The 25,156-nt window shown below is 43.2% G+C and overlaps 1 protein-coding gene and 1 long non-coding RNA gene across 2 annotated transcripts in view; one reads left to right on the forward strand and one right to left on the reverse strand.

Annotated features, from left to right (window-relative positions):
* ORAI3 (ORAI calcium release-activated calcium modulator 3) lies at nt 1–19,046 on the forward strand. Its single transcript, XM_034419840.3, has 2 exons — nt 1–642; nt 18,304–19,046. Exons 1-2 carry the CDS (start codon nt 388–390, stop codon nt 18,871–18,873), a joined length of 825 nt encoding a protein of 274 aa, XP_034275731.1. The 5' UTR covers nt 1–387; the 3' UTR covers nt 18,874–19,046.
* The window catches only part of LOC148113925 (uncharacterized), a 19,969-nt gene continuing 10,658 nt past the window's right edge, over nt 15,846–25,156 (reverse strand). Inside the window, exon 2 of the long non-coding RNA XR_015734188.1 lies at nt 15,846–16,026. This is a non-coding gene — a long non-coding RNA (uncharacterized LOC148113925). The remainder of the gene's footprint in view (nt 16,027–25,156) is intronic.

Here is a 25,156-nt window from a genome sequence, read left to right on the forward strand (position 1 = left end):
CCCAGCAGCGCAGCCGCCCGTGCACGAATCGCAACTTTTCCCCCGGCGCCGCTCCGCGTCCGGGCTTCGCTTCCCTCGGCGGAATCTCCCTCCTTTCCCCCCGCCGTTGTTCGAGAGCTCTCCGCCGGCTCCGATCCTTCGGGATCTGCTGCCCCCGTTCGCGTCCTCCGTGCAATTCGCTTCTGGCCTCGCCCGGAAGGTGAGCCGTCTCCGGGGACCCCGCGCTTCTTCTCCCGGTCCCCGCGCTCGGCTCGCTTTCCCCGCGGGGTCGGTCAGCCCGTGTCTTGCTTGTTCGGCCCGGCGAGCAAAGGAGGGCGCGCCCCTGCCTGCCGCCCCTCGGTGCTTGCCAGCCGCCCGCCCGCTCGCCCGCCTTCCTCTGCAGCTCCAATGAAACCCGGCGGGGGAGCCGAGGCGCCGGAGGGCGAAGGCGCGGAAGGGGAACGGGAGCCGCTGAACCCCGAGTCGTCTGAGCCGCTGGGCGTCTCCGCCACTTACCGGGAGTTCGTCCGGCGAAGTTACCTGGAGCTGATGAGCGCCAACCAACACTCGCTGCACGCCTTGAATTGGCGGCGGCTTTATCTCAGCCGGGCCAAACTGAAAGCCTCCAGCCGCACTTCGGCTCTGCTCTCCGGCTTTGCCATGGTGAGTAAGGAGACGGGATGGAAGCGCCTGCCGTCCGGATGACCCGACGCCGGATCGGGGGGCTGGGGTTAGTGGTGGAGTCCTTCGGGAGAAGGGCGGTATATAAATTTGAGCAATAAAAATAAATAAATTTGGTGGGGAACGCTGGGCTCGCTCTACCCGGTGGTCCGCGCTGCCCACCCTCGCCCATGTGTCTTGCGGGCGCATCGCTGACAAACCCAGGCAGTCCTCGGTGTTACGATCACAACCGAGCCCGACATTTCTGTTGCTAAGTGAGAGACGGTTTTTTTTTGTCCCATTTGAAGTCCTTTCTTGCACAATTGTTAAGTGAATCACTCACTGCTGCTTGTTTAAAATGAATAACATGGTTGTTAAGTGAATCTGGATTCCCTTGTTGAGTTTGCTTGTCACAAGGTTGCAAAAAGTGATCACATACTGCAGCCCTCATAAATGCGAGTCAGTGGCCAAGCATCTGACTTTTTTGATCATGTAACCCTGGAGATGCTGTCAGGATTGTATATGTGTGAAAAAACGGTTGTAAGTCCCTTCTTTCAGCGATGTTGTAACTTCAGACGGTCACTAAATGAACTGTTTTTTAGTATTTAAGGACTACCTGTGGGTGCTGCTAGTAGAAAATGCGGGCACAAGGCTCCTGTTTCATATGTTTGCTATTTCCTGCAAAAAGAAGAGGGGGAAATTCTGGGCCTTTCTTCCCACTCCAGATAATACCCCTTTCCCATTGCTTTTCCTTCAGGGATCCCTGGTATAGCAGGACATCTCTTCTTCCAGAAAAAGTTCAGAGGTTAAATGCCTCGGGTGACCCCTATCTAATTTTTTTAGAAGTCAGTGCAATTTTTTTTATCTGACCGAGCAGATCAATCCAAGACTGGCTAATCTTGAACATCAAAGCAGGCTCCAGATCTTTCTGGATCTATACTTTCTGGATCTATGCTTCTCCCAAAGGGGTGCAAAATTTGGAAGTATGTTTCGTGGCTGGGAAAATCCTGAGCTTTGCAAAACTGTTCAGAACTGTTTTTCTTCCTGTGGCTTAGCCCAATGTTTCCCCTCGCAAACAGCCTTGTGGCATCTTCTCCAAGCCATAAAACATTGTTTTAACTGCAGCCATTTTAAGACATGCATACTTCAATTCCCAGAATTCCCCAGCCAGCACAGCTGGCTGGGGAATTCTGGGAATTGAAGTCCGCACACGCCTTAAAGTATCCAAGGTTGACTTAACACCGCCTTAAAATATGGCTCTGGGATAGGAGCGTTTGCCATGTGCAGCTTCCAGGCTCCTTCCCGACTTTTCCCAACCCAGTCATGCTTTTCAAAAAGTTTTGGAGTGCAGATCCCATGGTCCACAATACAGCTGGCTAAAATGATGGGTGTTGTAGTCCAAAACTACCAAGAGCATTCTACTTGGGAAAAGGCTACTTTCATGTACGTAGTCTGAATCTCTCTATAAAGTTGGGGATGCCCAAACATGTCAGCCCAACCTTTCTGGATACTGTATTTATTATTTCAATTTATGTGGCCCATTCCTCTCAAATTCATGACTCTGGGCAGTTTGCCATAATTAAAAACTATGTAAAATTTCTCTCTCTCTCTCTCTCTCTCTCTCTCTCTCTCTCTCTCTCTCTCTCTCTCTCTCTCTCTCTCTCTCCCCCCCTCCCTCTCTCCTCTTTCTCTCTCTCTCTTTCTCCCCCTCCCTCCCTCCCTCCCTCCCTCTCTCTCTCTCTCTCTCTCTCTCAGCCAGACCTACCTCACAGGGTTGTGGTTGTGGGGAAAATAGGAGGAGGAAGTTGTGTTGGATTAAAGGACTTTAACTTTTTCCACCTTTTGAGACATACACCCTTACCCACCCCCGGCTTTATTTACAAACCTTAAAATAAGCCTTACTTTGTTTTCAAAAACAAAAAAGAAAACTGATAAACTGATTTTAAAAACACACTAGGAAATTCACCACCACTACTGACGAAGGCCCAGACATTTTGCCTTTTCTTTTCTGCTACTTCCCCACGCCTCAGAGCCAAAAGCTGATTTATTTGGCGCTGCCACCGAAGACTTTTTAAAAAGGGAAGAGCTCGTTTGCTGAAACTTTTTTCCTCTTTTGTTGCACGGTGCTCGATCCCTGTGTGTGTGTGTGTGTGTGTGTGTGTGTGTGTGTGTGTGAATTAATTCTGGAGTGCCAGGCTTCTGCTAATGTTGTAAGCCCCAAAAGCCTCTGAGCGTGTGCATTAAATTATTAAGTGAATCATTGCAGTTGTAAAGCGAATCATGTGGTCATTAAGCGAATCCGGCTCACCCCCCCACCCCCACCCCGTTGCTTTTGCCTGTTGGAAACTGGCTGGGATGGTTGCCTGCGGCAATCACATGAACGCAGGATACCGCAACTGTTGTAAATACATGCGGATTGCCAAGAGCCTGAATTTTGATCAACTGAATTTGGAGATGCTGCTATGGTTGTAAATGCAAGGACTGGTCATAAGTCACTCTTTCAGTGTCATGGTAACCATGAGCGGTTGCTAAATGAATGCTTGTAAGTCGAGGACTAGCTGTACAGAGAGTCTCCCCCTGAAACCATCCACTGTCCAACCGTCTTGGCACACTAGCAGTGGCTATGCTGTGCCTTCTGAGAATATGGGTAGTCCTCAATTTACAACAGCTCATTTAGTGACCGTTCAAAGTTACAGCGCCACTGAAAAAAGTGACTTATGACCATCTGTCAGACTTACGACCTTTGAAACATCCTCACAATCAACATTCAGCTGCTTAGCAACTGGTTCATATATAGGACCTTTGCTGTGTCCCAGGATCATGTGATCTTTTTCTGTGACCTTCTGACAAGCAAAGTCAATGGGGAAGGCAGGTGCACTTAACAATCGGGTTGGTAACTTATCAACTGCGGTGATTCACTTAACAGCTGTGGGAAGAAAGGTCGTAAAATGCGGCAAAACCCCCTTAACAAGTGTCTCACTTAACCAACTGAAATTTTGGGCTCAATTACCAGGGATTGCCTATATGTAGGATTGCTATCGGTGGCCTATAAATACAATATTTTTTCTCCTGTCTTTTAGGTTTTGCATAGTTTTTATATTCTTAAGATTGTTAAGCCACTCAGGGTTATCCTGCAGTAAGATGAATGGCCAATAAACTTTGCAAATAAATAAATAAAATTTGGACATCAGAGGATCTTTTGCCTAAGAACCTCATAGAACATTTCTTTTGCCACAATTTCAGTATTCAGTATATTTTAATTTACCTTTGTCCCTCCTTTCTTCCGGGAGGACTCAGATTCACCGATAAGGTTTTGCATCCACTCCTTTTTTTTTTTTTTTTGCAATAGTCCTATTAGCTGGGTTAGGTCGAAAACTGGGACCAGAGAATAGAGAATAGAGCTGGAAGGGCCCTTGGAGGTCTTCTAGTCCAACCCTCTGCTCAAGCAGGAGACCCTATACCAATGTTGGCGAACCTTTTAGTCACCGAGTGCCAAAATGGGAGAGTGCGCATGTGCCAGAAATCCCCGGTGCGCATGCGCAGGAGCACTGGAAACCAGAAAAACAGCTTCCTGCTCTTCACCTGGTCTTCCAGTTTCTGGCGCGCATGCATGCACGAAGACCAGATGGCCAGCACGCATGTGCACCGGAAACTGGAAACTCAGCTTTCCGGTGTGTACATGCATGCCAGGGAGCTGCTCATCCGGTTTCCTGCGCTCACATGCGCATGAAAACCAGCTGGCCAGTGCACATGTGCGCTCTGAAATCCAGAAGAGCAACAAGTGATGGCTAGCGTGCCCGAGAGATGGCTCTGCGTGCCACTTCCGGCCAACACTTTGTTGTGGATTTAATAAGACAAACACAACTTTTGGATTAATCAGAGACAATTTGTATATTGCGCAATAGGTTCAAAGCTCTGTACATGAAGCATTGAACAAAGACAGAAATTAGGTACAATGGTTTTATACCCTTCTAGACAAAGGATTCTGTTAACTCAGCAATTCATATGGTCATATACATTTGTCATTTTTAATTGACATTTCCTAATTACTGAGTTTCTTTGCAAAACAGTTATAATTCTTTTTGTAGATTACTGAAGCATAGACTCAAATCATCTTCTGACGATAGACAACTTTTAACTCATGTGGATCCCCTTGACCTAACCAACCTTTAAGCTGTATGTCATTAGAATGTTCCTTTCTTCTGACAACTTAGAGGCCTCCTAGAGGAACCAAAAGGATTTTGGCTGAGTTTGTACTTTTTCCAACCGGATGCATTGCTTTTTAGAATAGAGTGAATAGAAAGTTATCCAGTGGTCATCTATCAGAGCCCGCTTCATTTACATTAACTTTAATCATCACGGCCCTATACCATTTCAGATAAGTGGTAGTCCAGTTTCTTCTATCTTAAAACTAGAAGCTGTATCGCTGGTTAATTGTTCTCATTGTTAGGAAGTTTCTAACTAGGTATGGTGTCCTGGTATAGTCAGAATAACTGAGTTGGAAGGGACCTTGGAGGACTTCTAGTCCAACCCCCTGCTCAGGCAGGAAACCCTATATCATTTCAGACAAATGGCTGTCCAATCTTTTCTTAAAAACCTCCAGTTTTTAAGCTCCGAGAACTTCTAGAGGAAAGTTGTTCCACTGATTCATTGTTCTGACTGTCAGGAAGTTTCTCCTTAGTTCTAAATTGCTTCTCTCCTTTGTTAGTTTCCACCAGGGACAGATTTTCCTATAGGCTAACTAGGCTTCAGCCTAGGGCCTCAAGATCAAGAGGGGCCTACATTCAAATTGTTAGCAAAATTAAAATTACACTTTCACTATAGGTGAAAGGGCCTCATAAATGGAATAGCCTAGGGCCTCTTTTCATCTAAATCCGGCCCTGGTTTCCACCCATTGCTTCTTGTCCTTCCCTCAGGTTCTTTGGAGAATAGCTTGACTCCCTCTTCTTTGTGGCAGCCCCTGAGATACTGGAACACTGCTATCATGTCAGCCCTAGTCCTTCTTATCTCTAGACTAGCTGTGTCCAATTCTTGCAATCTTTCTTCACATGTTTTAGTTTCCAGGCCCTTAATCATCTTAGTTGCTCAGAGACTCAGCAACCTTTTTTGTACAATATGGTGACCAAGATAGAGGTGGCCTGAATGAAAAATAAGAAGTTTCCTTTCTCCAGGCCAGATATGCTGAGAGCCTTACATTTCCGCATTTGGGGCCACACCCAACACAGAAGGGTAATTTAGCAGGCTATAAAGGCGGCTGGCTGTGAGGCAGAGCTTTGGGCTCCAGTAGAAGGGAAGGCCTGGGATGATCAGGGGAATCTGGAAGGCTGACTTTGCTGTCCCTGCCAACACCTGCCAACACCTGCCGCCTGAGGCCGTCAGCTTTTCACTGTGTTTAATGACACAGCCTGTCTGATTACGATCGGTTGCTGAGCTACATGGCAGATGAAGGAAATTTAATCAGGGTTTTGATTTCTTGTTTGCCTGCCACATTCATTAGGAACCAAAATGGTGGGGAAGTTGCTTTAGAGCGTTAGAAAGCTAATTGAATAGGTTGCCATTTATCCTACCAGTTTCAGCTGGTGGGTGAACACTGGAAGTTTTTAAGAAGAGATTGGACAACCATTTGTCTGAAGTGGTGTAGGGTTTCCTGCCTAAGCAGGGGGTTGGACTAGAAGACCTCCAAGGTCCCGTCCAACTCTGTTTTTTCTATCCTGCCCTGTCCTATCCCTATTATTTCTATTTCTGTTCCCAGCTCTGGAACAACAGGTCTAGCTAGAACACAATAGTCTCCTGAATTATTTTTCCCTCAAAGCATCTTTGATTTTTTTTTTAACCACAGGTAATCCTCAACTTACAACAGTTCATTTAGTGACCCTTTAAAATTACAATGTCACTGAAAAAAGTGACATGACCATTTTTCACACTTAACAACCACTGCAGAATCTCCATGGTCACATACTCAAAATTCGAATGCTTGGCAACTGATTCATATTTATGACGGTTGTAATGTCCTGGGATCATGTCAGTGGTGGGTTGCCCCCGGTTCTGACCAGTTCCATAGAACCGGTAGTAAAACCGGAGGGAGGCTCTGCCCCCTGACCCTGACATCATCACAACACCTCTGCTCATGCGCGCATGGCCCCGTTGCAAACCGGTAGTAAAGGTAAGTAGAACTCACCCCTAAATCATGTGATCAGCTTTTGCGACCTTCTGACAATGGGGGAATTCACTTAACAGCTGTGTTACTGACTTAACCATTGCAATGATTTAGTTAACAACTGTGGCAAGAAAAGTTGTAAAATGCTTCTTTAACAGGCAGAAGAAGAAAAAAAATATTGATCTAAAGTGGGGGTTATTTTGAAAAAAATAATTCAAATAAGTGGCAATTATGGGGGCTGGTGTCACCAAATAGGCGATTACAATGAGAAAACTGGAGAAAAGGAATTTGTGCAGATATGAAAACTGCATATTTGTCTACATATTTGACCAACTTTCTAGTGTTTCTTCCAGGTCTTGGAATCTTACACAGCCTTCCCAAGATTGAGAATGCTTCTAATTTGGCAGTGATAGTTAAAAAGCCATAATTTGGGCCACAGTTAATTAATTACATATACTCCTTGGGGTAAAGTAGTATTATTTTCCCAGCAGTCAGGCAGTTTCTCCAGAAGTCTTAAATATGGTTCTAACATATTGGTTCTAACCGGATGGGCAGCTGGACAGATTTAATTTATCGATCCTGCTGGAACAGAAAATACCTCATTGTTGGCAAAAACATGAGCATGGCTATGTTTTATTTTTAAATGCATAGAGGCTTTGGAATGATGCAATCCTATGAAAGAGAATTTATGTTGTTCAGAAGGGAATTGTGTTCCTTGTGTGCTCAGAGACGGTTACGCTCCATATATGGTCAAAGGTAATGTGCTGTTTGGTCTAGTGATTAAGACATCAGGCTAAAAATCAGAAGACCATGAATTCTAATCCTACCTTAGGTACAAAGCCAGGAAGGGGACCTTGGCCCAGTCATTTTCTCTCAACCTGAAGAAGGAAGCAACAGCAAACAACTTCTGAAAAACCTTGGCAAGAAAAGTGCAGAGAAGTCCAGGGAATCTTTGAAAAACTGGACATGGTTGTATGAAAGGGAGGGGGAGAATGTGCTGTTAACTTCCCTTCCCCCCACCACCAAAAATAATTCTTAGATCAAAGGTGGCTTTGAAAAGATATTCACATCCCAGCCAACACAGCATGTCTTAATTCTCTGGCTGTTATATTAGAGGGGGGTTCCTCTTTTCTTTAGATCTACAGGAAGGGTAAAGAAAAGTCTCTTGCAGCCGCACCTTCAGCTGGTGGGAGGGATGAGGTTGGTCTTCCTGCTTGCTGTGATGCTCTTCCTAGGAGGCCATGGAAACAGAAACAGTCTTGATGACAAAAACCTTTGATGTATCTTCTTCCCTCTGTTGGTATCTGAGGGATGTGTCTGGATTTCCACTGCTGGGTGTTGCATGGACCACCCAATCAATTATTTGCTTCCTGAATTCGATGATCTTGTATTTGCTTCTCCTCCTGCAATCCTGGGTTGTACCCATCTCCACTACCATCTCCACTCATCAGTTTGGGATTAAGTGTAGGTAGGTTCTCTTGGAAGACCTTGCATCCTTGGCCAGAGGGGCCAAATTTGGAGGCTAAGAATCTCTAGGTCATCTTGCTTAGGTCATGCCAACTAGATGTTTCTTCTTGTGGGTCCAAAATGTTTAGCTGCTTATTCAAGTAGCATCTTCAGTCTGAGCAAGTTGGTTAGGTGGACCCCATACATGTCCTCCAGGGAGGTTTCATTTCTTACCCCGGAAGACATCTATGGGATCCCCACTAACCAACTTGCTCGGGCTGAGGAAGATACTTGGAAAAGCAGCTAAATGTTTTGGACCAACAAGAAAAGAAGTTGGCATGACTCAACATTCAGATAACCCTACCTGGATGACTGAGAATCTTCATCGACAAATCTCTAAGATCCCATCTGCTAACAATACCCTAGGCCTAGAGATATATACCTGGTGGGACTCAGAAGAAGGGCCTTCTCTGTGGTGGCTCCCTCTCTCTGGAACATCATCCCCCCAAAGATTAGAATGGCCCCCACTCTGACACTCTTCTGGAAGGTGCTGAAGATCTGGTACTGCCAGCGTGCCTGAGGAATGCAGACCAGGATGGAGCCCATTAAATGGCTCGTATGATGTGTTGTCGCTGGGACGGGGGGGTTATTTTATTTTATTATTAATTTATTATAGGATTCTCTCTTTTATCAGTTTTATTGTTTTTTTATGATGTTGTATATTCTTGTAAGATGCCTTGAGTCGCCATGTGCAAATAAGTGGCAATATAAATCTCCTAAATAAATAAATAAATACAGTAGTGGCCAAAATTGTGGAAACCTTTTGGGAAAAGTGTATTTTCTAAAACTAGCTAATAACACCACTGTTTTTTGGAGTAGTACCATAAAATTATATATCAATGGAAAGACAATTTAATCAACAGTGTAATGCAATAACTTTTATGAGGGATTTGCTATTAGAATAGCACCTATAGTATAAAGAAGAAAAGTGAAACACGTAGAAAAAATGAGATATGCAAAAATGATCACCATAGAAAAAACGAGATATACAAAAATTATGTCAGTTAATACTTAGCTGGGTAACCTTTAGCATGAATTATGGCCTTACGACGTCTTCCCATTGAGTGAACCAAATCTTTTAGTTCTGCAGCTGTTATAATGTGAAACCAAGATTGAATGATGGCTTCTATTAATTGAGTTTTATTGCTGGGTCGCTTCTGACTAACATGTTTCTTTAGTCGGCTCCATAGATTTTCAATTGGGTTAAGGTCTGGGCTATTCCCAGGCTATTCCAGCAGTGGAATATGATTATCTTGAAACTCCAAAAAAAAAAAAAAAGTGGTGTTATTAGCCATCAAACCTCAAAAATAACTTTTCCCAAAAGGTTTCGACAATTTGGCCACTACTGTAAATACGAGGTTGTGTGTTAACCCCTACACCTCACTTTCTCCCACCAACTTGGGGCTCAGCCTCTTCTATCTGTTTGCTGGATTTGGAATACTGTTTCCTAGGACAGCTCCTCTTAACTTGGCGTTCTTCTGATGGATTTAGGCTACAGTTCTTAAGCAACCCAGCCGCCCTCTTTTAGGTACAAAAAACCAGCTGGGGGACCTCAGATATGATTGACTACCTGTAGTCCTTGATTTATGACCACAATTGGGACCAGAATTTAAGTGAGTTCCACCCAATTTTACCACCTTTTGCCATGGCTGTTAAGCAAATCACTGCAGTTGTTAAATACCTGCCTGTTTTCAAATGCCTGAATTTTGAACACATGACCATGGGGATGCTTCAACAGTCATAGTGCGAGGATCGGTCATAAGCCAGTTTTTCTTAGTGCCGTTGTAAGTTCAAATGGTCATTAAATGAACAGTTGTAATTCGAGAACTGTGTATATGTATGTGTGTGTATATGCACGTATGTATATACCACGTTCCCCCCAAAATAAGACCCTGTCTTATATTTTTTTGAACCCTGAAATACCGTATTTTCCAGCGTATAAGACAACTGGGCATATAAGATGACCCCCAATTTTTCCTGTTAAAATATAGGGTTTGGGCTATACTCGCCGTATAAGACTACCCCACTTCCAACGCACACCAAATTAAAATTAAAAAACATCAACTGGCTCACCCACAATGTAAAAGCAGCTGTGCTAGACCCAAAATGGCCCCTGCAACAAGCAGGAACCTCACACAGCCACAAAAAGCCCAAAAACCCAACTTTCACACTTTACACACACAAAATTCCACATACAGCTTTGTGAGATTTTGTGTGTTTGTGTAGTTAGAGTGCAACACTACAGAAATACACTAAATCTCAGAAAGCTGCACAAATATTATTTTATTTTATTTTTATTTTTATATGAAAGCTAAATTTAAAACTTCCTAAACTTTAAATGGCTAGGTCTAAAAAAGAACAACTAAAAAAAAACCCAATTAACTATTTTTTTAAAGCTCCCAAAGGGGAAAAAAACTTACCCAATAGAACAGGGTCTCCACCCTTGGCAACTTTAAGACTTGTAGACTTCAACTCCCAGAATTCCTCAGCCAGCTTTGCTTTGCTGGTTGAGGAATTCTGGGAGTTGAAGTCCACAACTCCCTGCCTGCTTGATTGCAGGCAGGGAGTGGCTTGCTGATGAAATGGATTCAGGCAAGCGAAGCAAGGCAAGCGTTGCGACTAGCAGCTAAGATAAGCAAGCTGGAGGGGGAATTTTTTTTTCCTTTTACATGGCTCTGGCGATCCCAGCTGAGTTGCCTGCTAATCAGGCAACTCAGCTGGGATGGTCAGAGCTTGGCTCATCAGAGCCATTTAAGGCTCGTCAGAGCCTTTCGGGCTGATCTGCCTGGTTACAGGAGAACGAGACCCGGTGTATAAGACGACCCCCGACTTTTGAGAAGATTGTCATGTGTTAAAAAGTCGTCTTATACGCCGGAAAATACGGTAAGCGCTTGGCCTTATTGCCTTGCGCTCAAAAGCCTGATTGGCCTTATTATCAGGGGATGTCTTATTTTGGGGGAAACAGGGTATATGTATGCATCTATGTAAGATAAGACAAGTTAAGATTTATTGTCATTTTTTTCTGTGGGCACATTGGCACACAATATAAATGAAATTCTGTTGCCTGCTCTAAAAAGCATACACAGACATAACACACATATACACATGTTATATACATACATGTTAAATATTTATTATTTAAACTGCTGGGTTCTATGCTACTGCATAAATCCATACCTATTAAGGAATTTGAATTCATTTATTAGGTGTAAATAAATGTGTGTGTGTGTGTGTCTATATTCTGCTTCTACAGAGCCTTGTATACAACACATTTTCTTTCACCCATATAGTGATCCTGAGTTGCTTCATCAGATTAGTTTTTAATATGCATTGCTTTATTTTCATCATAGATAGCGAGGGATAGCAGGTAGAGCAGCCTGGGGACTTCACCTCCCAGAATTCTTAGAAACAGCCCTGCTAATGGGGGGAATTCTGGGAATTGAAGTCTGTACATCCAGAGGTAAAGCTAAAAGCTCGAGAGTTCTGACTGGTTGGATTGTGACCAACTTTATTTATTTGTTTATTCCAAATATTTATATGGATACCCCACTTATAACCAAGTGTGAACTTTGAAATGAATTCAAATCCAGTCGCGAGGGCAGCTGTGTGACCTGGAGGTTGACATTCATCTCAGCATAAAGTACCTCACTGGGTTGTTGTTTGGGATTACAAAATATGGGTGGGTCATTGGATGCCACCCATAATTTCTTACAGAAAGGGTGGGATCAAACAACTCTTCGGAAGCCTTGCCGTGTACCTTGCCAGATCCTAAGGCAAAAACTGTGTGATCTTAGTTGTTAGAAACCAAAGCAACAGGGAGCTCAGGCTGAGTATTGAACTGGTCGCAAGGCCTGTTCCAGAATCAAGAGTTTCTGTTTGGAAATTTCCCCCCACCAAAATATAATTGTGGGAAAGTGGCATTTTAAGGAAGGGAAAAATACTGTAAATTCTCATTTTACTTTGGTTCAAGCAACCTGTCACAGTTCCTCTGCCAGAGCTCCAATTTGTATATTTTTAAGCAGTGTTTCTCCATCTTGGCAACTTTAAGATATGTGGACTTCAACTCCCAGAATTCCCCAGCCAGTATGCATGCTGGTTGAGGAATTCTGGGTGTTGAAGTCCACATATCCTAAAGTTACTAAGGCTGAAAATCACTGGTTTAGAGAAACCAGCAACAATATACTGAGTTGTTGTTGATCTTCTCTGTTGTTAGTCTGAATCCGGCCTCAGAGTAGGACCGTTGAAGAGTGGAAATCCTACAGAAGCATGTGGAGAGAGATTTCTCATTCAACCTACTGAAAGAAACCAGCCCCTACAGAGTTTGAAAATAGATTAGCCCTGCAGGACTTACCGTATTTTTCAGACTATAAGACGTATAAGACGCAGCTTAGTTTTTGGGGAGGAAAATAGGGGGGGAAAATCTGCCTACCAGGTAATCATCTGGCTAGCATCCTTAGTCTAGTTAGCTTCAGTACATTAGTTTGCTGGTTTTGAGCGTGCGAGTGCGTGCATGCTTTTTATCCCCTGCTTGGAGATAAAAAGTAGCTTCTAAAGCACAGCTGATCTTTGGAGCGAGAAGCAATGAGAAAAGCAGGCAAAGCACAGAGATTTTCACTTGCTAGCGCGTTAGGGCTGAAAAAAAGCTTTGATTCAGAGTATAAGACACACCCAATTTTTCAGCCTCTTTGGGGGGGGGAGTGCGTTTTATACTCCCAAAAATAAGGTAATTTGGAGAAAAAATGTCTCTTGATATAGTCAGAATAACAGAGTTGGAAGGGACCTTGGAGGTCTTCTAGTCCAACCCCCTGCTCAGGCAGGAAACCCTATAACATTTCAGACAAATGACTGTCCAATCTCTTCTTAAAAACTTCCAGTGTTGGAGTATCCACAATTTCTGGAGGCAATATGTTCCACTGATTAATTGTTCTAACTGTCAGGAAATTTCCCCTTAGTTCTAGGTTGCTTCTCTCCTTGATTAGTTTTCCACCCTTTTGCTTCTTGTCCTGCCCTCAGGTGCTTTGGACTCCTTCTTTGTGGCAACTCTTGAGATATTGGAATACTGCTATCATGTCACCTCTAGTCCTTCTCCTCAAAAATTGTATTTCTCAGCAGATTCCACGCACCTGGAGGTGTGCTAGGAGGCTTAAGGACTATAGTGGGATCATATGTGGTGATCCAGAAAGAATTCTTATAGTCCTTGATTTACAACAATTAGTTCAGTGACTATTCAAAGTCACAACTGCACTGAAAAAAGTGACTTACGACCTTTTTCACTTATGACTGTTGCAGCATCCGCATGATCACATGACCAATATTTGGACGCTTGGCAATCAGTTCATATTTAGGAGGGTTGCAGTGTCTCCAGGTTATGTCACCCATTGTGACCTTCTGACAAGAAAAATCAATGAGGAAGCCAGATTCACTTAACAACCATACTACTCACTTAACAACTGCTGTGATTCCACTTAACCACTGTGGCAAGAAAGCTTGTAAAATGGGACAAAACTCACTTAACAACGGTCTCCGTCAGCAACAAAAACGTTGGCCTCAATTGTGGCTGTAAATCAATGGCTACCTCTATTTTTTTAACAAGGCAGCTTCACCTGAGAATGGGCTAGAAATTTTGGTCTGCCCTGGGTTTCAGGAAATAGGATTGCATCTTTAAAGCAACTGCAAAAAATAGAAATGAGGGAAATATGAGGCAGCTTTCAGTCTGTGGGAATAGAGGCCGCTGCTGGCAGGAGGCCCATCAGAGTTTGTAAGAGCCAAAACTGGAATGTTTTGTCAAAGTCCCTCTGGGATCTGAATTGCATTTTTCACCCAATTGCTCTCAGAATGGAACTTCTTAATAAAGTTGACAAAGCTAAACCACAACCTACTGATGAGATTGTCATCTGGGTCATTCCTAAAACATGTAGGCAGCCCAAGGGCCAGGTTTTCAAATTCTTAGGGGAAAAAAAGTCTAATGTATTATTTTTCAACCTGAGCCACTTTAAGATGGACAGACTTCAACTTCCAGAATTCCCCAGCCAGCATGAATTTTGGGAGTTGAAGTCCACTCATCTTAAGTGCCTCAGGTTGAGAAACACTCATCTTCTGATATCATTACAAGTAGTCCTCAAAGTACAAGCACAATTGAGCCCAAAATTTCTGTTATTGAGACATTGGTTAAGTGAGTTTTGTCCCATTTTATGACCTTCCTTGCTACAGTTGTTAAGTGAACCTCTGCAGTTGTTAAGTTAGTAATCCGGTTGTTAAGTGAATCTAGCTTCCCCCATTGCCAGAAGGTCGCAAAAGGAGATCACGTGACCATGGGACACAGCAACGGTCCTAAGTATGAACCCGTTGCCAAGCATCTGAATTTTCATCATGTGATCATGGGGAATTCTGCCAAAGTTGCAACTATGAAAAAGTCACTTTTTTTCAGTCCTGTTGTAACTTCGAACAGTCAACTAAATGAACTGTTGTTAAGTCGAGGGACTACCTGTTCTTTCACCCAACTTTTAAATGGAGGTGTCTGTGCAGTGGGGAGATCCCCGTTTCTCTTGCAAAGCAGGAAGTACAAGAGAAGAGACTCCAAATAGGGGTTTTTAATGCTAGGATTTGGGGGAGGGGGGGAGGGCGCCATTAAAAAATCTAGAGCTGGATGTTCCCACCCTGCAACTGAGTATGAAGTCGGTGTCCTCTACCTCCTCCTTCAAGTCTTCTTATTTATCCTCAGCCAGGCAGCACGTGCTACCTTGTTGGACTTTCGGCCAGCTAGCTGTCACCGCTCCATTTAACTGTGGCCCACTTTTGGAAAATAAACTGTTCATCCGTTGCCTCTCTTCCCCCTCCTATCCAGTAACTTGATTCATGGCTTCCAGTTGGGCACTTTCCTGGGACATATTAACCCCCTTCTTGTTGGGAGACCCACCAAAGTGCTTGGAGAGACTTCCTTTTGTGGGTCTGGAGAGGCTCCCCTTTTCAAGAGCTTTATACAATTCCTGTTTATGCATCTGCCAGAAGGTGTTGAATGAGATGGAGGGAGCCATTTTGCTGGGGCTTAAAGCCAGCCGCCTGTTCCATCTCCCTCCTCTCCTCCCCCCCTCCCCAAATTATCTGGGGAAACTGCCAAGGAACTGGAACTTAAGCCAAAGCTGGAGCTATAACCAGTCAGACCAGAATATGGGACACTGCCCCTCCCCCAATTTTCATCAGGCAGCACGCTCATGTGCCAAGTTGGGGATTAATAGCTTTAAGAGGCACTACAGATCATACTTGGCTGTAGAGGCAAGCACCAGGACAAATTGCACACGGTCTTCTTTCTGCAGCTGAGTTTTCTGCAGGGGTGGTTAAACTGCAACATAACCGGCGAGATTTATTTACTCTTGTTCTGCATCAAGTTCCAATCAACTCATAGAGAATTGGGATCATCTTCTAAGCCAGGAGTCTCCGAACTTGACAACTTTAAAACTTGGAGACTTCAACTCCCAGAATTAGTCAGCCTATCATGTCTCAAAGTTGCCGAGTTTGGAGTTCCCTGATCTAAGCAGCCCCAAGGAAGCTTAAAAACAGCAGTCTGTAGAGATTCTCAGTCATCCAGTTCATGGTTTTTCCCAAAGGTGCTTAAGGAAGGAATTAAATCCTTCCATTCCCCACTATACTGTCAGAGCTGAAGAAGCTTCTTGGATGAAAAGCCAAACGTCTTCAAAGGAAAAAAAACAAGGAAGTCCAGTTGCCTCCTGAAAAAAACATGTTTGGTTAAAAACGGCAGACTTTGATCAAACTCTTGATGAACATATCTTTTCTTTTATGTACACTGAGAGCGTATGCACCAAGACAAATTCCTTGGGTTTCCAATCTCACTTGCCCAATAAAAGATTCTATTCTATTCTATTCTAAACTTGGCTGGGCCTCCGTCATTACACCAGCACCACGGCACAACTGAGGGCTGATAGCTGAGGGCCGTGCTAATACAGTAGCCCTTGACTTACCACCACAATTGAGACCAACATTTTTCTTGTTCCGTGAGACATTTGAGTTTTGCCCCATTTTACGACCTTTCTTGCCAGAGTTGTTAAGTGAATCACTGCAGTTGTAAAGTTAGAAACTCGGTGGTTAAGTGACTTCCGACTTCCCCATTGGCTTTGTTTGTGAGAAAGTCACAAAAGGGGATCACACGATCCCGGGATGCTGCTACGGTCATAAATAGGAGTCAGTTGCCAGGTGTCTAAATTCTGATCACATGATCATGAGGATGCCGCAATGGTCGTAAGTGAGAAAAATGGTCATAAGTCACTTTTTTCAGTGCTGTTGTAACTTTGAACAGTCCCTAAACACTATTGCAAGTCAATGGCTGCCTGTAACTGCCCCCATTGAGGACTTCATGTGTAGATGTGGATGAGAGAGAAAGTGAGAGAAGGAGAAAGAGAGAGAGAGGAAGAGAGGGATACTCACCTGAATAAGTGGACTGTTCAGATGTGTTGAACTTAAGCTCCTATTATCCCAGGCTACGGGATAATAGATGGTCATCAAACCAGGCTGGCACCAGATTGAAGAAGGTCTTAAACTTGGCAACTTTTAAGTTGTGTGGACTTCAGCTCCCAGAATTTCCAACCATGCTAGCTGGGGAATTCTGGGAGCTGAAGCCCACCCAATGTAAAGTTGTTAAGGTTAAAAGTTGTTAAAGATGATTTAGATCTGGACATGGGAGCATAAATTGCATAAACCAATGTGAGTGTAGCTAACACGTTTTCCCTTCAGCTCTTGCTATGTTTTTCATTTTTCTTTTAATAGTTTAAAAAGAAAACATTACAAAGCCCGTGTATGTCTCTGGAAGGAACTGGAAGCCGGCATTCTAAACAGACCTACTGAGGAGCGGGACTCCTTGATCTCTCAGGGAATTATTTCTGAACAAACAGGGTTAGAATAACTTTGCTCCTGTGGCTTCGCCTGAGTTCAAAGCAGGGTGGGTTAAAAAAAAAGTTAGGCAAATTGTGCTGTGTTTACAACAAAGCTTCCTAGGTATTATGAGGGGTTTTTAAAAAGATATATAAAGAAAGGGAAGTTGCATGCAGCGAAGCAAAGCACCAGTCTTGGTTACTTCGTTGATTCAAGGTCTCCAAGCATGACAGTGACCACCTTGTATTCATGGAAATAAAAATAGAGGGCGTGGATAGAGTCTAGTTACTCTAGCTTTTTGCAAAACCAGCCATCCAGCCTCTTTACCCCAAGACAAAAACAGGTGGCTTGTTCTACTTGTTCGATTTTTATGATGTCTTCTGATCAGTGGCAACTTCCTGAACTAGTCCCTGCAATTTTCTGAGCAAGATTTCAGAAGTCGTTTACCATTGCCTTCTTCCTTGGGTTAAGAGAGTGGCTGGCCCAAGGCTCCATGTCCATGGCAGGACTAGAATTCCTGGTCTCCTGGTTTCTAGCCTGATGCCTTAACCTAGTATTTCTTAATCTTGTAATCTTTGAGAGGTGTGGACCTCAACTCCCAGAATTCCCCAGCTAACGTGGCTGGCTGGATAATTCTGGGAGTTGAAGTCCGCACATCCTGAAGTTGCTAAACTGAGAAACACTGCCTTAACCACTACATAAAATTAGCTCGAAAGTAGTGTGGGTATGGAAAAACATCTGGAGGCACAGAAAAATTGGTGATGGGTTGCAAACCTTATTCATGGAAGCTTCTGGTGCTAATATGGCTACTAGTATCGTTTACTTTCCAGTAAATGTCCTTGGACCAACTGAAGGTTTGAACACTCGTAAGAAGGTCTCTAAATCAACATCTGCCATTACCCACCCCCCAAAATTATTTGCTCTGTAAAACTAGAAAAGTAGTGGGCTATCCTGCTGGAATAAAGACAGCATCAAGATATTGGGCTTTTTAAAAATAAGTTGACAGCGAAAAAAATAATAATTAAAAGCTGGGCTCACATTTGCAGTAACTCAGGAAGTTCATTGAACGACCTCCAATGGTTATTTTCTTTAAGTTACAACAATCTATCTTTCTCCAGGTAGCCATGGTGGAGGTGCAACTGGAAGACTATGACTACCCTTGGGAGCTCCTGGTCGCCTTCAGTGCCTGCACGACGGTACTGGTGGCCGTCCATCTCTTTGCTCTTATGGTCAGCACTTGCATCTTGCCCAATATCGAAGCCGTCAGTAACATCCACAACCTCAATTCGGTCAACGAGTCTCCCCACGAACGAATGCACCACTACATTGAGCTGGCCTGGGGCTTCTCCACGGCCTTGGGGATCTTCCTCTTCCTCACTGAAGTGGTGTTGATTTGCTGGGTCAAGTTTATGCCTGTCGGGAACATGGGAACTAGCAGGAAGTGCTGCGCTCCGGAGAGGCTCCATGATGGCAATGCCACCACCTCTACAGACAGCTCTGGCTGGAACGCTGCCATGGCCTCCACGGTGATTATGGTTCCAGTTGGCGTCGTGTTCATCATTTTTGCTTTGCATTTCTACCGTTCCTTGGTGGGGCACAAAACTGATCGGCACCAGCAAGAGCTGGAAGAACTTAACCAGATCAAATATCAGTTGGACGGAGAAGCCACATCTCTGCAAGTGGTATGAGTTGGCAGCCTCACTTGAACTGCAACTGACGTGAACTTTTAGAGAGAAAGGCCCCGCCGTCGGTTGTATCCTGATTTTGTCTCGATGGAAATACTGTTAAGTAACTGCCACAGTTGGAATTTAACCCCAAAGCTGTGATGTTGATGTCACTCCACAGTCTCCCAATATCCCAATAACATTTGTTTGCATTTCCTAGGAGACAATTTTCAAGATCAGAACTTGTTGAAATGGGCTGCTCCTGAAAAGCAGGGAGTGAAATCTAGGGAGCCTTCCCTGGGGAACTTCCCCATTTGGTAGATTTTTGATCGTACAGTAAAATGTTTACAGGAGGCAGTTGTTGCGGGGGAAGGGAATGGACAGCTTTAGTCTCTCCAGGGATGAGACTGTTGCTTTGTCCTGTAGGATTTCAACTTTGTCTGCAGAACTGGAGAAGATAATCAAAAGGTCTTTGGTATTTCTGACATTTCAAAATGGGTGGGTTTGAAAAGGTTAGTGCAGTCCATTCATTTGCTGTTTTGCTTCTCTTCTCATCTTTGTACATATGGCATGGTAGAGATCACCAACCAAGATTGGTTGGGCTAACTTTTGAACAAGTGTTTGAGCTGCTAGGTGCCAAGAAAGAGGCCTAACATTGTGGCCTAATTAGTCCTGACGTTCTCAAGCTGATGTCCTCTTGAGTTTTCACTGTGCAGTTCCCCTTGCTGCTTGTTGGACAACCTGAAAATATCCCTAATACCAAATCTTTTCATCAATTTAACGGAGAGTCGCTGCATCTCCAGAAAGCCTGGCCTTGGATTCTCAAAGGGGGTAGGAAGTATTTGCATCTTTGATTCGGCATTCTAAATGCAATTCTTCCCGTTGGTCCCTTCCCCCGCCCACCCTTCTTGGGATGCCCTGAATCCAACATTCCCAGGCAGAGTGTTTGATCCAGTACCGTGATTGCGAACCTATGGCACGCGTGCCGAAAGTGGCACACAGAGCCATCTCTCCGAGTATATGAGCTGTCGCCTGTTGCTCTTTCGGTTTCCAGCGTGCCAGCCAGATGGTTCTCACATGTGCAGGAGCGCCAGAAACTGGAAAAGCAGCCGCCCAGTGTGCATGCACACACCAGGAAGATGATCATCTGGTTTCTGGTGTGCACATGCGCACAGGCCAGCTGGACTTCACATGCGCATGTGTGCCAGAAACAGGAAGACCAGGTGGCTGGTGCACATGCGTGCGTCAGAAACCAGATCACCTTCCCAGTGCGTGGGCAGCTGCTCTTCCAGTTTCAGGCATGCATGCATGCGCACTCCCATTTCAGCACTTGGTGCCGAAAAGGTTTACCAACACTGATCTAGCACATCTGGAAGGCGCTAGGATGGAGGACACTCTGCTGAAGCCAAACTCTTGCATGCAGGCTATGCCATTCCTCAAATGCTTGTTTGCTTACCTCTATGGAAACTTGGCATCAGTTTTGGATCATTGTCAGAGTTGGGGTCAGTACAGAAAGTTGGACTTCTGACCCAGGAATTCCTAGGACATGCATATTATCCCCATATATGTGCTTTGCCTCCAGTCATAAATTGTCTGCCCCTCCCTAGGGATCCTTATTTATAGAGACAAAGTCACACAGTATCTTGGGGGGCAGGGGGGAGGGAGGTAGGACAGACTGCTTGGCTCCACTGGGAGATGGCTTCATTGCTTGGGGTATTTTTCCAGAGGAGGAAGCAGACTATTGGGGTGTGGTGGAAGTTAAATAAATCTAAGTCCAATTTAGGAATTTTGGGGGTTGGGGTGGAATTTTGTTTGCCTCTTGCGTTTTAAGAACAGTCTCAGTCCTTGGTAGGAAGAGCCACTGAACGTTAAAACCAATCTTCCCCCTCTTCATCTTCCTCAACTTCCTGTCGTGCACAGATGTGGAGCAGAATCTTATCTCATGGATGAAGATGCTGAGAGCGGCAGTTGTAGACAGGAAATGCCACATTCTAGAAGGCAGTGCCTGAAGTGAGAACATTAGAGCAAGATATCACAGGCAGCTCTATCAAATATATCACAAGACATACATATGGGTCTTTATCCAAGTGAACGGTCACAGTGGAAGCAGGTTTCCTGCTGAACAGGAAGTGGAGCAGCTTAAGCCTTCAGTCTTCAGCTGTTCATCTCTTCAGGAACGCTCAGATGTTCTCCCTTAAGAGTTCTGCTTCCTCAAGATTAGGAGCCACATGGATCCATTGGTTATTTTTTGGGGGAGCAAAGTAGTTAGAGATAATTTGGAAAGATGGGAAAGAGATTTTTGAATGGATAAAAATAACCCGTCCTTTATCATGGATTCTACAGCTGTTTTATTGGAAAAGAAAAACACATCTTCAAGATGTACCGGTACATGTAGGAAGATGTGGGGGTGGGGGTGGGTGTCAAACCAGAATTAGATGTTCAGGAAGCCCAGTTGACATTCCCAGGAGGTCAGTGTTTCTCAACCTCTGCAACTGTTAAGATGCATGGACTTCAACTCCCAGAATTCCCCAGCCAGCATGGGAGGGTGAATTCTTCAATTCTGGAGGTTGAAGTCCATGCATCTAAAAAGTTGCCAAGGTTGAAAAGCAAGAGTGCTAGATCATGCAAGCAGTAATGAGAAGAAAATGCATGGAAGTTGGCTGGGGATACTGCTAAAAATATTTGAAGCACAGTGGCTGCTAAATGCTCAACACTTTGTTCTATCAAGCAATGCTTTACTTTCCGGTTAAAAAATGAATTTAGTCTTAATGAGGCCAGCTCAATTACTTGTACATCTCAGAGCTTGGCTTTTAAAAGTATTAGAGAAAATAGTTTCGTTTACATCAGCCGCCCTGAGTCTCTGGAGAAGGCGGCATATAAATCGAACTAATAAATAAATAAATAAATAAGCAAGCTTTGGCTAGCCTGGCTTCTTCTGAATGCACTGGAACACAGCTTCCCTAACTCTTGAGTTGGAATGATCATAACTTTTGTAGTCCATTGCATCTGAGTGGCAAAGGTGGTTTACATCTTAATCATGCAGGGTTAGAGTTTTTACACTTGTGAATGGTACACAATTAAGAGCTTGGTACACGCTTTACCATGTATTCTCATTTCTATTAATGAAGGACAGCGACTGCCAATAGGGGCATGTTTATATATATATATTTAAAATAAAATGTTTTAAAAAAAAAAAATTGAAGTTTGTCTAAGTCAAATTATTAAAATAATAGACTGAAATTAAATATGTCCCTCATCAGAGTTCTTTAGCCCAACTTTTGCACTAACATCCTCAACATGCTCAGATTTTATTACACAGGATTGTGTATAGGAAGATTCACCCAAGTTGAGACATGCTCAACCTGGATTGGATGTTCTCTTTCATCTGCCACTGTTGTATTGTAGACATACTCAAAACATTTTATCGTTGATGCTTAGGTTGCATCTTGGGGGTGGGATGCAAATTTATCCCTAATCAGGAAAAAAAAAAATCCAGATCAGATTCCTAAGGGACTTTTCCTGCTGCAGGGGCTATAAAGTTTAAAAGGCCAGATTGGTGGTCTATCTTGACAGATGCTTACTGGAATAGCATTTTGGGCAGATTGAACTCTGATCTGCTCTGTTTAGTGAAAAGATGGTGCGGAACATGGGATATTCAGAATTTCTGATTTGTGGGTTCTGCTTTGCTGTTTGAAGTTTTCAGGCAGTTATATCAAGAGATTTTTCTTGATCTTGCCAAATCTTTCCTTGATTTGGTGGCGCAGCAGACTAAAGTGCTGTTAAAGTAGCACCAGCTGCCTGCAATTACTGCAAGTTCAAATCTCACCAGGCTCAAGGTTGACTCAGCCTTCCATCCTTCCGAGGTAGCTAAAATGAGGACCCGGTTTGTGGGGGCAATAAGCTGACTTTGTATAAAAAAGAACACCACTTATGGGGGGCTGAAAGCCCTACTAAGCAGGTATATACAAAAGTATGAAGGCTATTGCTTAACGCATTGTAAGCCGCCCTGAGTCTCCGGAAAAGGGCGGCATATAAATCGAACCAATAAATAAATAAATTTCAATAGTTCCATATAATTTCCATTTAATGTTTCTCACAATTCAAATGCTAACTGAAACATGAGGGGGGAGGGAAACAGAATAGATGTATTTCTCCCTTACTTTGTCACTATATATTATCTGCATTTTCAAATTCTTAAGGCAGCTGTTTAGGGGAACCCATAGTTATTGAAAGCAGACAATCTATTTACAGTCCAAAAGATTAGAAGGGTTAGAATTAGCTTTGTCCAATTAATTTTGGGCCTAACAAGTCAATTGGGCCTAACAATACAAGTTTACTGTATAGAGCAGGGGTGTCAAACTAGTGGCCCATAGGCCGGATGCATCACGCGCAGGCCATGGCCATCCCAGCTCCACAAAGGGAAAAAAACTGCAATACGTCACATGACGGCCTGACGCTGCAAGTGTAACACCCGTAGTATAGAGAAAAAACATAGCAGTGAATCAACTGGAAATATATCCAGCCTCTTGCATTTATTTTGAATCTATTAAAAGCTGTAGATAAAGAGTAAACATCATTCAAATTAGCAGAAAGACATCACATATAGCTTAGTACCATAGATATGTTATCTTGTATTCAGGTAGGAATTTGTTAAATCATACAATTTGACCACTACTGCATCATCATTTGTAAGTGCAGGTTGTACACATAGTTGATCTTGCTGATCTCAAGAGTTAACTGGATCTGAAACCACTAGGAAGCCCAAAAAACATGCTGGGAGAAAGCAAAGGGATGGCATATCCTTACTGTTCCCAAGAAAATAATGACAATGTACTGGCCAGGGGTCAATCTTCATGTCAACAAGTCAATTTTTAAAAAAACTATATATATCTCTATCTGCTATTCCCTAACATTTTGTAAAAATGAAAAGTCTGCTGTGGCAATCAATTCTGCTCAAGGGTTATTGGCATAGCCGTGTGTCAGTTTCACTAAATAAATTAGACCAGGAAATAAATTCCATAGGAAGGCTAAAACTATATTGAGATTGGCTATAATAATAATATTGTGCTATATCACTTCCTCCTTCTTAGACTTCAGTGAATAAGGATGGCATCTGCCTGAACCACTTCCAAATGTTATCTCACTGTTTTGGACTTAAACTGCTTTTGTTTAGGTAACAGTTCCTGCCTATTTATGTTATAATCATCTTCTTTACTGTCTGTCAAGTAGGAACTGGTATTTAGGCTGGGCCTGTTTGCTGCTGCTTCAAATCACTGTTGCTTGTAAGATATGGGTATTTATTTGGGCTTCATTGGGTAAAGACCTTGTAATTTACATACAAGAGAAAGAGAGGTTTTAAACATCCCACACCTTTGGTCGAAGTGTAGCATGTATGAAGCCTACTCAGTGCAGCATAAGACAATACACTTTCCCCTTGAAATTCCAGAAATGCCTAAATTGAACTCTGCTTGAAATCAATCATGGCAAGAATCAAACTAGGATCTAGGAAGAACCAGATCTTCTCTCAGCAGGCTCCTTGTATTGAAGACTACAAGCCATTATTTCACTCAGCATAATTTATTTTAAAGGATTCTTGTAATTATGGAACAGGTTGTCTGTGTATAACTGGCCATCCTTTCTAAAGCTATATTACATGAAATAAAATCATGCAGCTAAAGCAACTACAAAAGGGGTTTTGAAAACTACAGTAATAAGGGACTAGATGAAAGGCGACTATTTCTGAAAAGAGATAGAAGCCAAAACCAGGAAGAACCATCCTATTTCTGCCTGTCAGTCATCTTTTTAAGGATCAGCCAGATGCTAAATGTTAGACTTTAACAGTATTGCCATCTAGCGGAAAAAAATAATAGTGCTGTACTACATACACACATTTCAAAGCAAAGCAGCTTTTAGGAAGCAAGATACTATAATATGTTGAAATCAGATGTCTGCTTTCACCGTATCAACACGGACACCATTTTTTATCACACATATAAACACATATAATTTTTCTGGCTCAAATGTTAAAAATATTTTTGTTACATTTTTAATTTCATAATGTGAATGTTAATTATGATCCCAATTTATATCCCCTTTTGATAAGGACAATAGGAATGAGATGGCAGGTAGTTCTTTAGGCACCACATCAAAAGAATTTCAAGGTTAGTAAATGGATACATAGTGAAAATTGGGTTTCTTTATTATTCTAAATTTTAGAATGCTGCTGTTCACCACCATTCACAACTAGATATACTTAGATGTCAAGCCATTTAAAGAGGAAAAAAAAGTTTTAAAAATGCTTTTTAAA

This window comes from Pantherophis guttatus, chromosome 4 (assembly GCF_059756535.1).
Source record: "Pantherophis guttatus breed Tessera chromosome 4, ASM5975653v1, whole genome shotgun sequence".
NCBI lineage: Eukaryota > Metazoa > Chordata > Lepidosauria > Squamata > Colubridae > Pantherophis > Pantherophis guttatus.

Bases quoted from the DNA above. Each gene is read 5' to 3' on its own strand.
- ORAI3 (XM_034419840.3), top strand. From the start codon at position 388: ATGAAACCCGGCGGGGGAGCCGAGGCGCCGGAGGGCGAAGGCGCGGAA. The intron at 643-18,303 runs GTGAGTAAGGAG...ATCTTTCTCCAG, and splicing joins TGCTCTCCGGCTTTGCCATG to GTAGCCATGGTGGAGGTGCA.